Source organism: Dermacentor variabilis, chromosome 5, assembly GCF_050947875.1.
Source record: "Dermacentor variabilis isolate Ectoservices chromosome 5, ASM5094787v1, whole genome shotgun sequence".
NCBI lineage: Eukaryota > Metazoa > Arthropoda > Arachnida > Ixodida > Ixodidae > Dermacentor > Dermacentor variabilis.
In genome coordinates, this window is record NC_134572.1 from 35908208 (window position 1) to 35926054 (window position 17847).

The following is a 17847-nucleotide window of genomic DNA, read 5'->3' on the forward strand; positions in this document are numbered from 1 at the left end:
CTTTTTGAGAAACCCGTACGGGTTTCCTTTGTAGCTTCATGCTACGCTAGGGTGGATGACAATTTTTCCTTTTTATTGCGTTTGGAAGTGCACCTTGCAAGCCCGTAAATAGTAGAAAGGAGCACCACCTTAATATATTGCCAAAATTTTAAAACCTCCTTTTTTCTTCTCTCTCATAACATGGCTGCTGCGATGCTGCGGTCAAGCGGGCTTGGTTACCGCTGTAACAAAGGTTGCACAACACTGAACTTATATATACGAGGGACGTTCGGAAAGTTGCATCTTTTTTTTTTTTTTACTGAAACATTATTTTAAAAAAACACCATATACACCATATGGCATCATGAACTATACACCTTACACTATTTTTTCCACATAGTCGCCATCGACATTGAGACATTTGTCGTGGCATGCAATCAGTTTGAAAAAAAAAAAAACGAATATGGTAAAGCACAGGCCTGGGATGCAACAAATTGTCGCGCAGCCTGCTCCACCTCAGCATTGTTTTGGAAGTGACGTCCCGAGAGTGCGGATTTCAATGCAGCGAACAGGTGGCCATTCATACCGGCTAACAGCACGCAATTCCGTTGGCGATCATGTTGTCAGCACACGTCTGTCTGTCATCGTGATTTCCACTCGAATAACCTCGGGCACGCTGATCTGCTGCTATTCTCTCTACTGCGGCGCTTTGCGCATGCGTCATTCCTCCTCCGCTGACGCTCTTTTCGTCGTTGAACCAGCAACGAGCGTGGATTCTTATGGCGATCGTTTGTTTCGCCTGGTGTACCATAGTAAAAAAAAAAAAAAGCATAAATGACGAAACTTGCTTTCGGAACTCCCCTCGTAGCTCGTATCTGCAACTTCAATGCCTATCAACTCTTACGTCTTGGGTATTTTACTTTTTTCTGCCATCATCCCATGCCATCCATGATAGAAGTTGTACACGTTAACCTTCCCGCCTTTCTTATATTTCCTTCTCTCCCGTATATGAAAGTCATACCACTGCGACGTGCAGTGCTGTAAGGGCGCCGCTGTGCGTACAAAGAATCCCCGCAGAAGTTTTCTGCGCTTGCACAGTTGTGTCATATTCACGTCGAGTTATTGCTAACATTACACGTTTTAACCCCTTCTCTTGGTACACTACAACTCTCTATTGTAAGAGGTAACTAGCTCTGTGTCTTTGTCGGCGTTTCACAACATAATTCACATCACACACACACACAAAAGGAGAAATAAACAACGTCACAAAGTGAACAAAAATCTCGACCTCTCTTTACCTTCACCAGCAACTTTACAACAACAGTAGGGTTCAGCATTCGTCATTCCTCTCGAGCGTGCGACGTTGTGCTTTTCCGGTGGCGACGTGCTTCGAGCTTTCGCTGAAGCGCTTTGCTCAGTCTTGTCTGGCGGAGCTCTTGTACTCTCTTGAGCACCTTCATTTGCTCGTTGTGCTGGTAACGCAGCTCTGCCACTTTACCTAGTTGGGCGAGGAGAATTAAGAATGGGGTGCTAGAATAAGCAAGAACAGAAACAGTATAACGTGTATACAAAGGACGAACAATGATGGTTCGGGAGAGAGCTGTCGTTGTCTCTAAAGTTTAACTAAGTATGATTTATCAGGGCTCAGTATCTGCATTCAAATTCAGGTTAACTTCAGGGGCGCATTGCTCCTGATTACTTGTTCACTGCGTCACTCAAAACGGTGGTTTCCAAATCTTCGTTGCTTGTAAAAGTAAAACAGAGCCAAGGACCCACTTGCGCTTTTCCGTTTGTCTGGCTTTACCACAGCATGCATCATCCACAGCATTGGTGGAAGCATCACAAAACTGCACCAATATCTTGTGGGGCTCTACTTACAATGGTATACTTTTCTTCCAAAAAGGTACCTAATCTACTTTTATACTCTTATACTTTATCTATCCCAAAGCAACGGGAGCAATGTTCTTTGCGGGCATCGGACATTCATTTCTGCAAAGCAGACAGGTTCACTCATGCAATTCGGAAGGGCGCCCTGCGTTTATCATGAACGAAGCTCGGTATACGGCTGCCATGGCGCCCCTTCTAGGTCGTATAATGGCATATATTTCGAGCGGGTAATGGACGAATGCGCTATGCTCTAACCTACCGAATATCTTTTCCGTGGGAGGCAGGGGAGCGAGATCGGACATTGGCACCGGCGTTGGAAGCGTTGTCCGGCCAGTGTCTGGTGTCACGATTGAGCTCTGTGGGAACAAAAGCGCGAAATAAACTGCGCTGCAGTGAAGTATTTCCTCTGTTTGTCTCCAAACTTTCATAAGGCGCGCAGTCAAGGCGAAGCTAGGCACATAAGATAATGTTTGGCATCGCGTGAATACTTCATCGCTATCACGGCAGCGACGACAACAAACTGGTGACTTGGCAGAGACAGTATATATCCGATCATATGGTTTTATAGCGCTAATATTTTATTCTCTATGCGGCTGTCATTAAAGAACATAGCATCTGGGCACGGGGTATCTTGTTACGAGTGCCTGCGCGAGAAATGGTGAAAGAAGCAAAGAAAATTGATTACTCTGGAGTCAGCGTGCTAGAATATTGTAGTTAAACTAAGGAAAGAAAATGCTGACATGTGCGTTATGGTAACGCCTTACAAAAATAAGAGAAAGAAAACGCAGGCACACCAACGAATGAAAAAAAAGAACGAAGAAATTAGTTAAATACAGTCATGTTGTATATTTTAATAAGAGCACCTATTGCGGGACACCAACAGACACACATGGGTTGGTGTAGCCCCTAAACGACGTAGTCCCAGCTAAGACGGAGCAATTAGAAAAAAAGGAAGCGGAACTTTCTGTGTGAATGGAAAAGAATCCATCTTGTTAGCACCCTCTTGAAGAAGATCCAGTATGTCTTGTTCTTAATAATACAGTAATTAGTAATGAATTAACTAACTTTTTAATTACTTTATCGCCTCAATCTAAGTATACGATTTGAAGAGCGTACATTAGAAATTCACTTTCTATTTGCGACGCGTTACCGTTTGCGTTGCTCTCTTTAAAAGGAAGCCACTGTGGTAACCCGAACGATGATAACTACACGAGTCGAAGAACGGAGTGGATCTTGTATGCGACCTTGCATTTGAATTATTTAAGTGAAAAAGAGAATATCCGCTGCGGTGGCTCCGGCGACTGTGGCGTTCTGCTGCTGGGCATGAGCTCAGGACTCGGGGCCTGTATTCGCACATACTTCTTACGCTAGAATTGTTCGCAAGAGCGAATTCCAGCCAATCCTGATGCTGCACATATTATCAGCAAAGGCGGCTGACCGTTGCCGAATAGCACTCAGAAACGAAAAGCTTTGTGAATTCGGCCCCAGGGCCCGCATTCAGAATATTTCTTAAATAGAATTGTTCATAAGACGTAATTCAAGCCACTCCTAATGTTGGACATTCCATTAGCGAAGGCGGTTCGACCAATAGTAATGAACACTTACGAAGGAGGAGCTTTGTGAATGCAGCCCCTATTTTGGGCCGCGGCGGTCTCATTCTGATAATAGTGCACTGCAGAAACGGGCGCGTAGTAATGTCTCCGTGCCCCCACAAAGCGTCCCAGGGGGTAGATATTAACCAGAATTATACCACTGGGTTTTCTTTCACATAGAGGTGTAGCTTTGAAAATTAATATTAGGGCTCTCAGGCAGGTGAAGCCAAGTGGGGTGGAAAGGTGGGGGGGTGGGGGGGGGGGGGTGAAGGAAGAAAAGGTACGCACCCTGCTCAGCGCTCTCTCGGCGTAAAACAGCTGCGCAGTGTCGTCATCTTGAAATGTGTCCGCATCAACGTCCAAGTTGTAGTCGGCTGGAAGAAGGGCAGATTGCAAATGAAATTCAAAGCTGGAAACCAGTGCTGATTCCAGCGAAATCTCAGTGAACACAACTTGCGGTATGTGATTATTCGTGAATGGTATGTCTGAAGCTTTTTTCGCGGTTGATGCCTGAACTCTAGACTCCCGGAACCCACCGCCGTGACTGTTGCGCAGCACAACGTAGCATGTGCCTCTGCGACATGTTCGTCGTGTTCTGAATGCACGTATGGAAGCCCAGTTCACAAAAATTATTTTGGAGCCTTCTATCTGCTAAGGCGCTTTCAAACTTCTTATACTTGTATGCTTCGATCATCTGCGGTCCTCATCTTCTTCTCTTTTTTCTCTGCACAAGCGAGCTACTCTAATACGGTTTTTAGAGTACAACAGAGAAGCGCAGTAGCCGGCAAAGTGATTGTAGTGCGCGAAGAAGTATGACTCGGAACAGCCTTCGGCGATGTCATAGCTGCGACACTTGAATGAAATACCTATCAGTGGGGCTATATACCGTACTTAGTTGTGTTATTTTACGGCGTCGTACGTCTTTATCTAAAGCAGCAATCTATAAACAACGCGCACGTGATTCTCTACATCTTCGCGACTGCTGCTATTGTGCCTATCTTAAGGTGGCCCTTATTTCTCGATCCATAATATATCCGGCGCTGGACCATCGGCTCATGTGCACCGCAACGGCTCACTTACCACCGTCGAGCTTGATTTCCTTGCCCGTCGTGTTTTTGACTGAGTCCTTTATGAGTCGTATTCGTTCCTTCCGCAGCAACGCGGATTTCTCTCGACACCGCTCTTCTAGAATGCCGAGGTCGTGGTATATTATGTTGTTTATCACCTGCAATAAGTACAGCGGTACTGAGCACAAATTGTTTTGTTGTATACAGGGGGATCATGTTTAAGTTCTCGAGAATACTTAAATATCGCCTGTGACAAACAGTATAATTCTTGTTTCTTGAGCTGGATTATGCGAACAGGCGGACATTACTAGCGCTAGAACTAGAAACACTTATTCAACTAGTTACAAAAAACAAAAAAAATCACATGTTAATTTTTTAATTAACTAATTTACGGCACATAGCGCAATTTACGAATCGTAGCCGGTGAGCTTGCAGGAGATATCCACCTGAAATGAAATCTCCAGTATGATACCAGTTCCGAAATATTATTTCTCAAAGTATGGGACGAAATACATGGGCGTTCCAATAACTGTTATGCTTCAATGCATAAAAGAGCGTATTGTTAAAAAAAAGTAAGTGGAACAACAGCGCATTTTTACGGCCAGTTTGATGACGCATATCTACAAAATGGTGCCGTTCTGGAAATTCACTCCAAGTGGCTACGCCTTGCCAACTCACCTGCTACAATTCGTAAATTGCAACATGGTCCGTAAGGTAATTAAGAAGTTAATTACTGATTTCTAAGAATTTGGTTGAATATCTGTTTCAATTTATCGTTCAAGTAATGTCCGCCTCCGAATAATCCAGCTCAAGGATCAGAATTATGTTATCTGCAACAGGCAATTTTTAAAAATTCCGGGAAGCGGTGATCACCCCGTGTTGTTTCCCGCTTTTCTGCTACCGCACGGCCTGGGTTATTCAAGTTCGAGGTGCCTGTCCGGTTCGATTATATCGGCGCCGCAGCAATACCACATTGTCATTAAATCGTTATATTATTCTACTGTTAGTCACAACCCTTCTGCATCATCGCAACACAGCCGCGGAGCGCTTGAATTCGAACCTATACATAGCTGACCTACGCCATCTCAGCGTGTTGATGCTACAGGGTGGCACTGCACGAACTTTAACGCGATAACGTTAAGGGCCCCTTGTAGCAGAAAATCCGGTGTGGCTGTCGGCGCCGACGTACGCGGCCGTGAACATCATCCCGAACCACGCATATCCTATACGGCACTAAAGTTGTTCTTTTATCACTAAAGTTCCTCACACATTGTCTTACGTTCTTTACAAAGTTATTCCTCGGAATATTGAGAATGGCAGCCCACAAATAAATGTCATGTAAACCTTCTCAAACTGAAATAGCAAAAGTGCGAAACAATAACGGAAGATCGTATCGACCATAAAGCTTGCCTTCGTGCATAGATTTTGCCGCCAGCGTTTTCCGGTAAGCATTGCGGTTACGTATGAGCCGCAGATGCCCGGAAGCGTGAGAAGCTATCAGGGATCTTTGAATGCTATCGCGTTCCACTCTTAATGGCGAAGCTTAAGCGTCCTCCAATTTTTTTGCACTTCTTTTGTGGCTGTGTACGAAAATTTGCAAGGCGGGAACAGCGCTAAACACACGGACACGTGTAAAGGCACAGGGAGAACTACAGGCTGCGCTGACTAACACTCTTCTTTATTTAACATATGAACAACCAAGTAGCAGATGCTTTCACGTTAAAGCTTTCGAAAAACCGGAGTTGTCTGCTAAGTTTGAGTATGGAGATGTAGTTATCGCTGCTCCTTTTCTAGAGTTCCGTATGACGTCCTGTCTTTTCAGTTTGTCGCTATTACGCTGGAGGGAAGCGGTACTGCGGCACTGCGGTACTCTGGTTATACTATAGGAAACCGTGTAGTGAGTACTTCGAAACGATGTATACTGCACAGATTGACAGGATTCATAGTTGCATGAAACACCACGAAAGACGCCGTTTAAGGCATTGTTATAAAGAACATTGATAGAACATTGTTCTTGATTACAATACCACTAATATAGATTGCAAGGAACTAAGTTATTGAACTTCAATAATGCGTCGGGTCGTTAAATTTAGAGAAATACGAGAAACTCTACGCCGTGTACGCCGCTGAAGTTCAATGCTTCATTCGTGCATTTTTTTTACTCATATGTGTTAGACTTTATCAGGCAAACTGTAATGTAACGCGTATCATGATGCATTTAGAACTATTCATGGAGCATTATATGTGAGAAATCTTCATTTGCACGGCCATGTCCTCGTTTTAAACGAAATGACCATGCCTATTCCAACAATAGCATTTCCCGACAGATACAAGCTCCTTACAAGAAATGCAGATCCTTAGCGGAGCCGGCACATTTCATTTGATTATACTGTGCAAAATATACTGCATTCAGTAGTTCATACCCACCATTTCTAGCCACTGCTTCAGAGCTCCTGCTCTTCTGTATGCGCTATTATAACAATTGAAGGCGTGGTCTCGTCTCTCCGACGTTTTCATGTCAGTGAAGATGTACGTGATGGCCTGCAAGATGAAAGGGAAAATACATGGACAAAAAGAAGTGGCGAAAACCTTTGTGCACGGGTCTCGCACTAACATGCGACCACGTGTGTAAAGTTGGTGTAACCGCTTCACTACCCTCCCTATTTTTTCAAGATGAGCACACACTTGCAATAATGTAGCGCTGCAGTGGAGGCGTCAGTCAAGTGCGATCGTGCGAATGCACGTGTTCTATACTGCGTATAACAACGTTTTGTTTGCTCATTCTCGAGCACAGTATTGAGCGCACATGCCAATCGCCAGAGCACGTCCTCGCAGCTTCCACGCTGTTGTCATGCCAGATTATTGTATGCTGAGAGCAATATTGTTGATGTGCTGTAGCATCCTTGCTGGATGACACCACTATAGCTTTGCTAGATCGGACAAAAAATGCAAATAAGATATGTCATTTGAGGAAATCTACCGTTTAAGCACACGGGCACGACACGCATGCCCCCGTTAGCTCCGAATGAGACTCCCGTGGCCGTTTATCCTTGCTGCCTTTTAATAAATCTGACTACCTGCCTTAACCTCTTTCTTTCATTATACCACTATAAGCCGGCAATGTCTTCCAGAACGGATCTTTACCTCCCGTATTACGTTTCATTACGCAAAGATAATGTATGTCATATGAGGCTGTGTCACTCCAGAACATATCTGTTTAAGTATTCAAATTTTCCCCGTACCACCGAAGAATGGTGTAATTTGTCGGCGGAATCGGTGGACTGCAAAAATGCTAAATATGCGTGCGCACTGCTGAGCCGTACAGGAGATCCCTTGAGACAAGCCAATTTTGTCTCATTCGTCGTTGAAAAGAGAGGACGTCCCCTGCGTGCAAACGTTTGACGACGATACGGGACCTATACGGGGTATCGTTACGTATGTGCTCGTGGTGTCGATTTTCTGCTTAAGGAACATCAGGCGTAGAGTCATAGAGAACGCACCTTGTAGACGGTCTCTATTTCGCCGGGGTTGCAGTAAGGGAACTCAATATTTTTCAGGTAACGTTGCGCACCTTGCAAGTTTTGCAAGGCAGCACTGATGTTGTTTCTGGTTTCAGCTGCACAGTAGTACCGCAGTTTCTCGTCGCTACAAAGAGAAAAAAAAAAGAAAAAGTGAGAGTGGTATATGTCAAAATGATTACGACGGCCATGGCGAGCCGTCACAATAAGAAGTTAGCGAGAATCAATGCGGTAAACTATTTTGAAAATTCCCACCGTATCTAACTCCTACAAGATGAATAAGGCTGATAAAAGCGAGAAATCTTCAACTAACTACATAAAGTTTTAGGTCTGGTTAGAATTAGTTGCAAGTGCACCGTACTTTCCCGGCCAGTGGGTCTTTTTCTCGGCTCATATGACAACGCTTTAAGCATTCTCGACAAGAAAATAGGTCAGCGACAGCTGTTCTCCGATGCCTACGCACCTGCACAAGCGTGCATCTTCTAAATAACTCAATATAACTTGGAATGCTGGACAGGATACTTCTAACGTCACGTTCGTCCAAAGACTGCCGATGTTGGCAAGTACGGTCCACTGTTAACTCTATTTTCTTGTCTTAAATTTCATCGACACCGACATGGAGAGGGCACCATTTTGCAAGCAGGTAACCCGTAAGTGCCTTGATAAATATCTGCCTGTCTGTCCCTCTTGATAAACATTCCTCATCAATGCTGCAGCACCTGTAGAGCAAATCTCGTGGACACCATCGACCTCCCTTGAGGGTTCTCTTATCGTACTCGGACCACATTTTGATAAATTGTGATGCAGGCAATTTTAGTTTCGATTCACGTGCAGTGCTATTTTATGCCTTAATAAGAGCATTTTCTGACTATCTTTCTCGCGGTGATGATGAGTTAAGGTGCTGTGACGGAAGCTTGGGCTTAATTTTCTTCTCTAACCCATTCTTTCTTGCAGTTTTTCTTGTAGCGCAATAAGCTCAAGGACGTAGAAAAAAAGCGAGAGAAAAAGCGAGAGATAGAGAGTTCTTAAAGAGTAGACTACTAGGACAGCGTGATTTCCAAAGTCAGCGCAAAGACGTCTGAGCTCTGCGGCCGCCTTTGATTGCGCAGTGAACGCTGTTGTCTGTGCGCACGCACTACTCGTTACCTCCTCTCCCTTTTATTTTTCTTCTCACTTGTCCCTCCCCTAGTGTAGTCTAGCAAATCAGGTGCAACCTCGTTAACATCCCTGCGTTTTCTTTTCTTTCTCTCAAAGTCAGCGTCAGTAGATCGATAACGAAGCGATCTATAGCAGCAAACTGGAAAACAAGGGTTTTTTGTGACCGTGGTAGCATAATAAAACAACAGTATTTCCATTTAAAGTTGAGGACCTGGTAAATCACTGTATAACTGCATATTAGACAATTTCTTCGGGTTGTGGCACCTAAATGCTCATCTTCTAATATATGTGGTAACTTTGTTCTCTTGGTTCCGCTTGGCATAATTTGTAGCTAGTTTTTTAATAAAGTTAGTCAATAAAGGCACATACCAATTCCTTCGCAACGCGTGTGATTCGACTGAGCAGTGTATTTAAAGGAATAAAACGTATGAAACCGTATTAAAGTGGACCTTAAACATCGCAGGAAACGTGCCTTTCCGTGACAGTGTCGAGGTCCTTCCACTTTTTGAGCGCCCGGGAGAACTGGGAACACGCCTGACGCACCATGAGTAGCGCTTGTGACCACTTAAAGTGCGTCAGGTCAACCTGCTGCTTGCAGATGTTGAGCTTCTCAAGGTCCAGGGCAAGTTGGCATTCCAGCTCGCTCCCTGAAGTCTTCGAGATGATGGTGTCTGCGTGCCGTAGAATTATGTACACAAGAAAAAATATATATACAGATACAACGAGTTGAACTGAAATTGGCCTGAAGCAATCGGTAAATGAAATTTTAGGTGGTACCCACTTAGAAACTGCTTATAGGCTTCATGTTTCAAGATTCATCATGGTACCACATTTAGAAGACCTGCGCGGGGTGCTGCATCACCTGCTGCAAGTAAGTGACGCCAAAAGTTCTTCTACAACGCAACAAGTGCCCCCATGTTTCTTGCTCGAGAAAGGCGTGCGAAATTGATAGCTGACCAAAATTGATTGCAACAGGTTGCCAAATTGTTGGGGTTTTGCACTTCGCCTAGTTGATTACCTGTCGTTGACATGCTCTTAAAGGAAGGAAGAATGGTGACGCGGTTACGTGAACTAACCAATAATTTTATACAGGTGTTGTTTGAACTCGTACATCATTCAAGATTCTCGAAATCTAAAAGAAGAAGAGTTAGAAAGTAAAGATATTGGTATGCAAGTTTAAGCGCATACAAGGAAATCATATGGAACACCGTGTAGGTCCTTTCCCCGGAAAGCAGGCGCAGGGAATAAGATGCTTAGCTGATTAATTCTGTATGCCAGCGTTAGGTTAATACAATGGTTAAGATTATGCTTGCTAGTTATTTAGGAATCCTCTTGTACGAACATAAATCGAGTTTAGCACACATTTCGCAGCTGCTCAAATCAGTCCTTCGTTTTCCCCGTTTCTCTACTTGGTTGCTGTAGATCGCCGTTGATTGACTTGTTTCGCAATATTCAACTGCAATACCACTCGAAGTGACATACCTAATAGGTTGTCTCTGTCTTGGTACAGTTGCGCAAGCTCTTCGCAGTCGTTTGAAAGCTCTCGAACTTCTTTTCGTAAGACTTCAATTTGCCTTTCCGTCGCTTTAAGCTCGTTGTTGCAGACTTCCTGTGGAATAAAGAGAGAGAAAGAGAAAAATAGATAACGCAATCAGTCAACTACGCAACTGCATCATTATCATCAGAAATCGCGCAGTCATAATTTCATACTAAAAGAAAGCCCGCAGCGGTTTGTCAAGAACGACGTTGGCCAGTTGTACCAAGTTTTGTGCCGTAAACGGAGCTTCGCAAGGTGGTCCGTAAGTATACTTTGGTTCAGTGGAATTGAAGCTACTTCAATAGCTCTCCTGTTTATTACACGAATCGTTGTATGCGACTCTTTATTCGAACTGGTGTTTGGCAAGATGTATTGACATCGGCGCGGTGCATGTTACATGCCGTCGCACCCAGAAGTGCACATGATTTTCTCATTGAAATAGTCTGCAGTGATGCATAACAAATGGGGATACGATGGGGCTCACGCGTTTCAGCCCTCGCTTGTGAATGCTTAGACGAGCATTGTAGGCAGACTCGATAACTGTCCGTTATCGAAACGAAAGGCAGGATTCTAGCATCGACTGAAACCCGCAATCCCGCACTAAAGAAATTTAGCCTTGCTTTCTTAGAAAATCAAGGCACTGCTTTGATTCTTGAACGAAACGGTGCAGGTGTGCAGTAGATTCTTCCTCGTTAATTTACGCTCTTCAGGGACATCGCTTTCGCCACTCCCATTTCGTTTCTCTTCGTCTTTTCATTCCTTTAGCACTCTCCCACTGGTGGTGTAGCTGACTGAAGCTAGCTCTCTGGTTACAATCACTTCTTTCGTTGCTCGTATTTCGTCCCCGTATCTGTCCAAAGGCGTCCGATCATCGAAAGGTTCAGGAAGTGCCCGTCAACTTTCAGGTATACCGCAGCTGGCTTCATTTCATTTGTATGCTGTCGCCACCTTTGAACTCTATTCATTTCCGCATCTCTCGGAACGCCTCCTCGAATACCAAAGTAAACTCAGGGACGAATCAAATGGATCGCTCTTCAAAGATCGGGATGGTGCGTGCTAAATCCGCAAGCTTCCTTTCTGTTTTTTTTTCTTCCCCTTTCGGTTGGCCAAGATGAGATGCACGTTAGGGCCACGTGATACTGTCAGCGGAGAAAAATAAGGGGAAGAGCGGCGCGAACGTGAACACAATTTGACGGGAATGCTCGTGCTTTTGAAGTGAACGTGCAGAAAACAACATGGCGTGCGACGCACTCTCCATCCCGATGGCCCCGGCTGTGCGCTCGTTGCGTGAACGAGGCAGCCTTTTGCTGTAGTTGCCGTACAAGTGAGTGGTCGGACCTGCTGGAATGCGTTACGCGAAGAAGAGCTTTTTTGAACATTTCCATGCAATCCGTCAAATAAAGATGTAAAATAAAAAAAGAAGCCTAAAGTGGTACGGCACGTGACGCCTGGGAGTGGATATCGTGATGGACAAGTCGGATCACAACACTGATGTCTCCATGCGAAGTTCGTCGCGTGTGTGATAGACTGTATTCATTTCCACTATCGATTCGCCTACCACATGAACTCGCAAAAGTAGCTGTTGGAGTTGTGCACGTTACCGAGGCATGGCCTACATTATAAGAGCTCTGCCCAGGAGCAGGGCAAATCACTTGATAGCTCGGTCGTCAGATTAGTATACTAAAGTTCTGGGCATCGAATAAGTATAGTTTAACCATATTAATAGAAAACATTTAAATAATGAATTAATCGAATAAATGGATTAGTAGATTTGCGCACGTCAGCAAGAGAAAAAAGTAGGAACAACAAAACTTGTGTTTTAGCCACATAAACTTTGCAAAGAAATAAAAACCTGTGCAGTTAGAATCGATAGTTTCCTACAGTGAGCGACTTTTTGCGTGAGTGCTTCTGTAGTTGAGACTTCCTTTGCTTATTTATAAGCAGCCACGCCAGCTGCACTCTTCGCGCTCGCGTGGCGCTATATTTTCCATCTGCTGACCCGAAGTGCAGCGTGCATTGGTGGATTTTACACTGAGGGGCCCACATGCGTTTTCTTAGCCAGAATGGCGAAGCTCAAACTGTTGTTCCCTTCCTTACTGTTCAGCCAGGTTGAGCAATGATCGAAGCAGGGGCGTCAGCGCCGACGCTTACCAGATACTTCCCTTGCGACCTCACCCGATCGATCACATAAATAAGTAATCGAATAGACGGATCAATTGCCTAGTATAGTGTGCAAACAAATGATCTAAGAAAATGCTTCGTTTTCTGTTTGTCAAAATGAACTGCAGTGCCACATGGCGCCAGCAATGTCAACATCCGAACGCTGAACATATGAGCTTTGTCGAATTATTATTATTATTATTATTATTATTATTATTATTATTATTATTATTATTATTATTATTATTATTATTATTATTATTATTATTCGTTTTGAAAAGATATCTACACTTGACAGGAAAGTGAAAGCGAGGAGCAAGGCTGACAACTGCCACCGGTAGAGACACAACGCCCGCCTATACTGTTCAGAAAGGAGGAGACAGAAACATAAAAATGGAGGACAGGACGAAGGGGAGGAAAGAGGAAAGAAAGAGCGAGATGACAGACCTCAAAGTATAAAGCAGAACACACACACAGGTCACACACAGTAGGGTCGGTGACTGCATTTCACGCTACTAAAGAATGTTAAAAATATAAGAAACAGTGCTGAGGTCCTGTCATCTGACAACAGAAATAAGCTACAAAATGTTAACCTTGGTTAGTTACTTCTACAGAATTAAGGAGAGCGCGATGTCCGTGATCGCGTCGAGAGGCACAACCGCTGGGGAATTCGCCGAGTGTCGTGCACCGCAGGGCCAAGGAGATGACAGTCCCTCACTGGCGACGTGCGCTGCGCACTGGAAGCCGGACACTCGAATATCAGGTGCTGAAGTGTCTCGCAGCAACCGCAAGACGTACGCGATGGGCTGTCCACACGTCTTTGTCGGTATAACCGAATCAATACGATTGCATTAGAGGCGTTTTTCGCCATCTTTAAATGCTGCTCATTCTTCATACCTTAGATATGCGGCCTAATTTTTACAGCTACAAAGCAAAAGTAAACGGCCACCCGTTAAACACTTAGTGAACTGGTCATTGAGAAAAATAAAATCACGTGCCCGAATTTTGTCGCCAACCGTGCGGTCGCCACATCCAGTGTAATACTGACGCCGCGGCCAAAGGAGCGAAAATCATCATCATCATCATCATCATCATCATCATCATCATCATCCTGGTTACGCCCACTGCAGGGCAAAGGCCTCTCCCATATTTCTCCAACAAGGAGCGAAAATAATGCCACACAACATAGAACGGTAGGTATTATCGTGGATATTTGATAAAGAGACGGCAGAATTCTGAAGAACAGAACATTCAGATAATCGTACTTGGTTCAGGAGACAATGTTTGTGGTTGTACTGCACACGTGCCATATTTACTTTTGTATGAGCAGTGCGAACTGAAATATTTTCCTTTCTTGTAGAGTTCATCAATAAAAATATCCCATTTCCTTGTGTCTTCCTGCTTCGGTTGCCCGTTCTTGTTCAATTTGTCAACGATGGTAGTTTTCACGTGAATTCACCGCAGTGATATCGAATAAATTGGAGGCACGGGAAGCCTATAGCTACTGTGCGCGTCTGTTACCATTCTGTTCACGTTGTCCAGGTACTCCTCTTGATCCGGGTGTAGCGCGCCGTCGACTTCCTTTTGTCTCAGCAACTCGTTCCTTACTGTCACGGCCTCGTCGTTGGTGAAGAGGCTGTTCATCGCCGCCCTGTAATAAACGCGCCCAGGATATGTCAGGTGGCTTTCATACGAGCTTAAAAAGATAGGCGCGGGGAGACGTGGGCATGTAGTACATGACACAAGCTGTATAGGGCTCTTCGTTATATTGCAATATCACGAAATGTTATTGATATTTCATGCACAGTGACAGTGAAGAACCAAACACTTGACAAAAGTGGGAGTTTATAATATAACACTTTAAAGGGCGAACTTGTGCCCATGAGCAAAGCGAGAACAAGGTAAAAGCGGGAGCCAACGTTTCAACAAGTGGACTTGTCTTTTTCAAAGCGACATATGCTTTCCTCGGCAAAGTATATATAGGTAGGTTTCTTCTAAAGGGGAGGGCGGTAAGGTGAGTGGGCTCGGCAACGACCGAAGTTGTGTTAGCGCGGCGAGCGTGTAGACGGCTTTGGGAAGCTTTTTAGCTGTGTCCGTGCGATGCCCGTGGCGCGGACACAGCTAAAAAGCTTCCCTAAGCCGTCGCCGAGCATTTCGACCAACCAGGTCATAACTTTGATGAACTTAAACTCTACATCTTACAGTCAAATTTCCGTTCAGAACGAGAAAGAAAATACAGAGAATCGTACCTTATCCATAAGTTCAAGACATTGCAATCAATAGGAATAACCGTTTCAAAGGGAGCTTTAGAATCTATTCGCTATGCTAAATTTCAAGCTATAGGCAACAGCACTTAGTTCGGTTGCTTAGTGGCTTTTTCTCCCTCAATTTATTATTTTCTTTTATTATTACTTATTTCACTTCAGTATTTTTTTTTTCACGAGCACCGTCTTCTGCCGCTCTTTTTATTATCTCTTTCAGAGACGATAGCCCGCAACCTCCAGAGAAGCTGATAATGGAGGGGTGCTGCGCACACGGCTGTTGACACGCCGGCTGACACACGGCCGTGTCACCGGCCTTGTGCACAGCGCCTCTTTATTCTGAATTCTACAACCTCGCCGCTAACACACCTTCTGTCCTTGCCGCACCAACTCGCCTTATCCCCTCTCCCCTTTAGAAGAAACCTACCTATATATACTGCGTCGAGGAAAGCATATGTCGCCTTGAAAAAGACAAGTCCACTTGTCGAAATGTTGGCTTCTGTTTTTACCTTATTCTCGTTTTGCTCATCGTCTTAATATCTCCCGCCTTCGCCGTGTTTTCCCTGAGCCTGTGCCCAGAAAGACAAGCAACACTCAAATCACTACGAAAGCGGCGAGCACCAGTCATTGGTTGTCGAATATGAACTTCACGGGACCAGTTCGTCCGCCATATTTACACGTGTCTCGCATATTTCAGATTAACCGCCGGTGCCCGCGTGCATTCGAAAATCTACAACGCTATTCGCCCCGCCGCGCAATCTCATCAGACACGCCGGTGACCTACCGCGATGTCGCAATGGCTCTCGTGTTGCACTACTGAGTTACGAGGTCGCGGGTTCGATTTCCACCCTCGACGGCCTCATTCCGATGGCAGTGGAAAGCAAACGCGCTCGTCTACCGTGCTTTGGATGCAAGCTAAGGAACCTCAGGTGGTCAGAATGGCCTTCAGGTAAAAAAGAGCTAGAACGACGGCGCACAGATAGACCGGTACGTAGAAAGAGCCGAACGTAACATCCATTTCATTATCACCCAACGAACTGCTGTGTCTGGTTGAGACTGCGCACTAACGCGCTATGACAGCACCTTTGGTATATAAGTAGTCTCTGCTTTCTCTCATTTTCTTTTTTTAAGTGGCGCTTTGTGTGGTTCGGTCTATTTGTGTGTTGTCGTTCTCACATATGTTTTTGAATTGAATATACAAAACCAACGCGCCCAAATTTTCGTCCCAATATCAAAATTATTTGGAGTCCTCCACTACGGCGTCTCTGAACTTTACACTCAGTTAATACATACGCCTTTTCGCTATGGAACTGGGGACAAAGTTGACAATTTAAATCATGTATAAGCACCGAGCGAAAAGTTTGATAACAGAGACGAACCGGTGAAAGTGAACACCGTCAATACGCAAAACATCGACACGTGCCAATGTTATTGTCGCGTTCTCTCCTTCTTGACTTGCTCCCCTTTCGTGATGAGAGCGGTAGAAATGAAAATGTGATGTCATTGCTGTGCTTCCGGGGGGCCACGTGGTCTCCGCTGTCGCGTCGCTTTGCATGGGCCGTGCGTGCGAGGCATTGCGTGCGAAGGTGCCATACTGTCGTCCGTCGACAAATAATGTTGACGCTGTCATGGGCATACGCGAGCTCCCTGTGCGTGTTAGAATGACGACCCCGCAGTGCTTGTTGTTGTATACCTTCGGGACATCTCCCGAAATTAATACTAATCCATTCGCTGCAGAAAAAGGTTGCTCTTTGCAGTGGTAATAATTTTTTTAGAGACAACGCAGTCTTTATTAATGCAACCGCTGCTGCGTGTGAAGTAACTTCGCGTTCCCTGTATTATGTGAGAACAAACAGTCTTGGATAAAACAAGTATTCATAGCCGCGCCCAAGCAAAAGAAAGGTATTATCTATGGGTGTTTTCCTGCCTATAGCCAACATATTGTAAAGGATGCCAGTGGCTTTAAATATCCAGAGTATAGCCTGAGTCTGTTTCGTATACATACGTATCGCACGAGCACTATAATTATTTAGTGTGAGTATGCGTAACACGATTACAGAATTGGGGCCAATTATTAGGTTATTAGTGGTATTAGATAACGGTCGTTACATTGATGACCATGAGCGTGCCTCTGAATCTATCAGACTTTGTTAATTTTTGTGCTGCTTGCGTATATTGCAGCACCTGCGACTTTATTGTCGCAACATTACTTTCAGTATTTGCACCTCTTTGGTTTAGCCCGTACTATGAGGACTACCCGGCGTCTCTTCAGTGCGCTAACATTATCACGTACAAATGAATAAAAGATGTATTCCTAAATAAAAAGACAAAAGAAAAAGACAGAGAGCGAGAGCGAGACTGTTCGTCATGCTGTCACCTGTTAAAAAATAAGTGGTATTTTTCGAGCAAAATTTATTATAAATGTAAGATCAGTCTAAAAATGCAGCGAAAATTGGAAACATAGATCACAAGCGACACAACACTTGACGGGACATAAAACTAGCAGAAAAATAAAAGATTGAGATAAACATTGCTGGTTTGACGAAACCAGTATAGTGACTGCCCGTTCTTTCATGGTACGTTTTTTTTTTTTTTACGTAGACCTTTCCAAAATTTATGCTGTCGTAGCAAACTCATCATTCTTTGGGGTTTTAAACTAGGTTGATATTTCCAGATGAAACTAAAGAC

The 17847-nt window shown here is 44.4% G+C and overlaps 1 protein-coding gene across 1 annotated transcript in view; it reads right to left on the reverse strand.

Moving 5' to 3' along the window:
• Positions 1–1245: 1245 nt before the first annotated feature.
• LOC142583497 (uncharacterized) overlaps positions 1246–17847 on the reverse strand; it is a 32295-nt gene continuing 15693 nt past the window's right edge. The window contains exons 5-13 of the mRNA XM_075693983.1: positions 14420–14549; positions 10684–10810; positions 9674–9872; positions 8026–8251; positions 6953–7066; positions 4539–4683; positions 3747–3832; positions 2126–2222; positions 1246–1477 (exon numbers count right to left, since the gene is read on the reverse strand). Coding sequence (XP_075550098.1) covers positions 1320–1477; positions 2126–2222; positions 3747–3832; positions 4539–4683; positions 6953–7066; positions 8026–8251; positions 9674–9872; positions 10684–10810; positions 14420–14549 — 1282 coding nt within the window. The 3' untranslated portion in view covers positions 1246–1319. The remainder of the gene's footprint in view (positions 1478–2125; positions 2223–3746; positions 3833–4538; positions 4684–6952; positions 7067–8025; positions 8252–9673; positions 9873–10683; positions 10811–14419; positions 14550–17847) is intronic.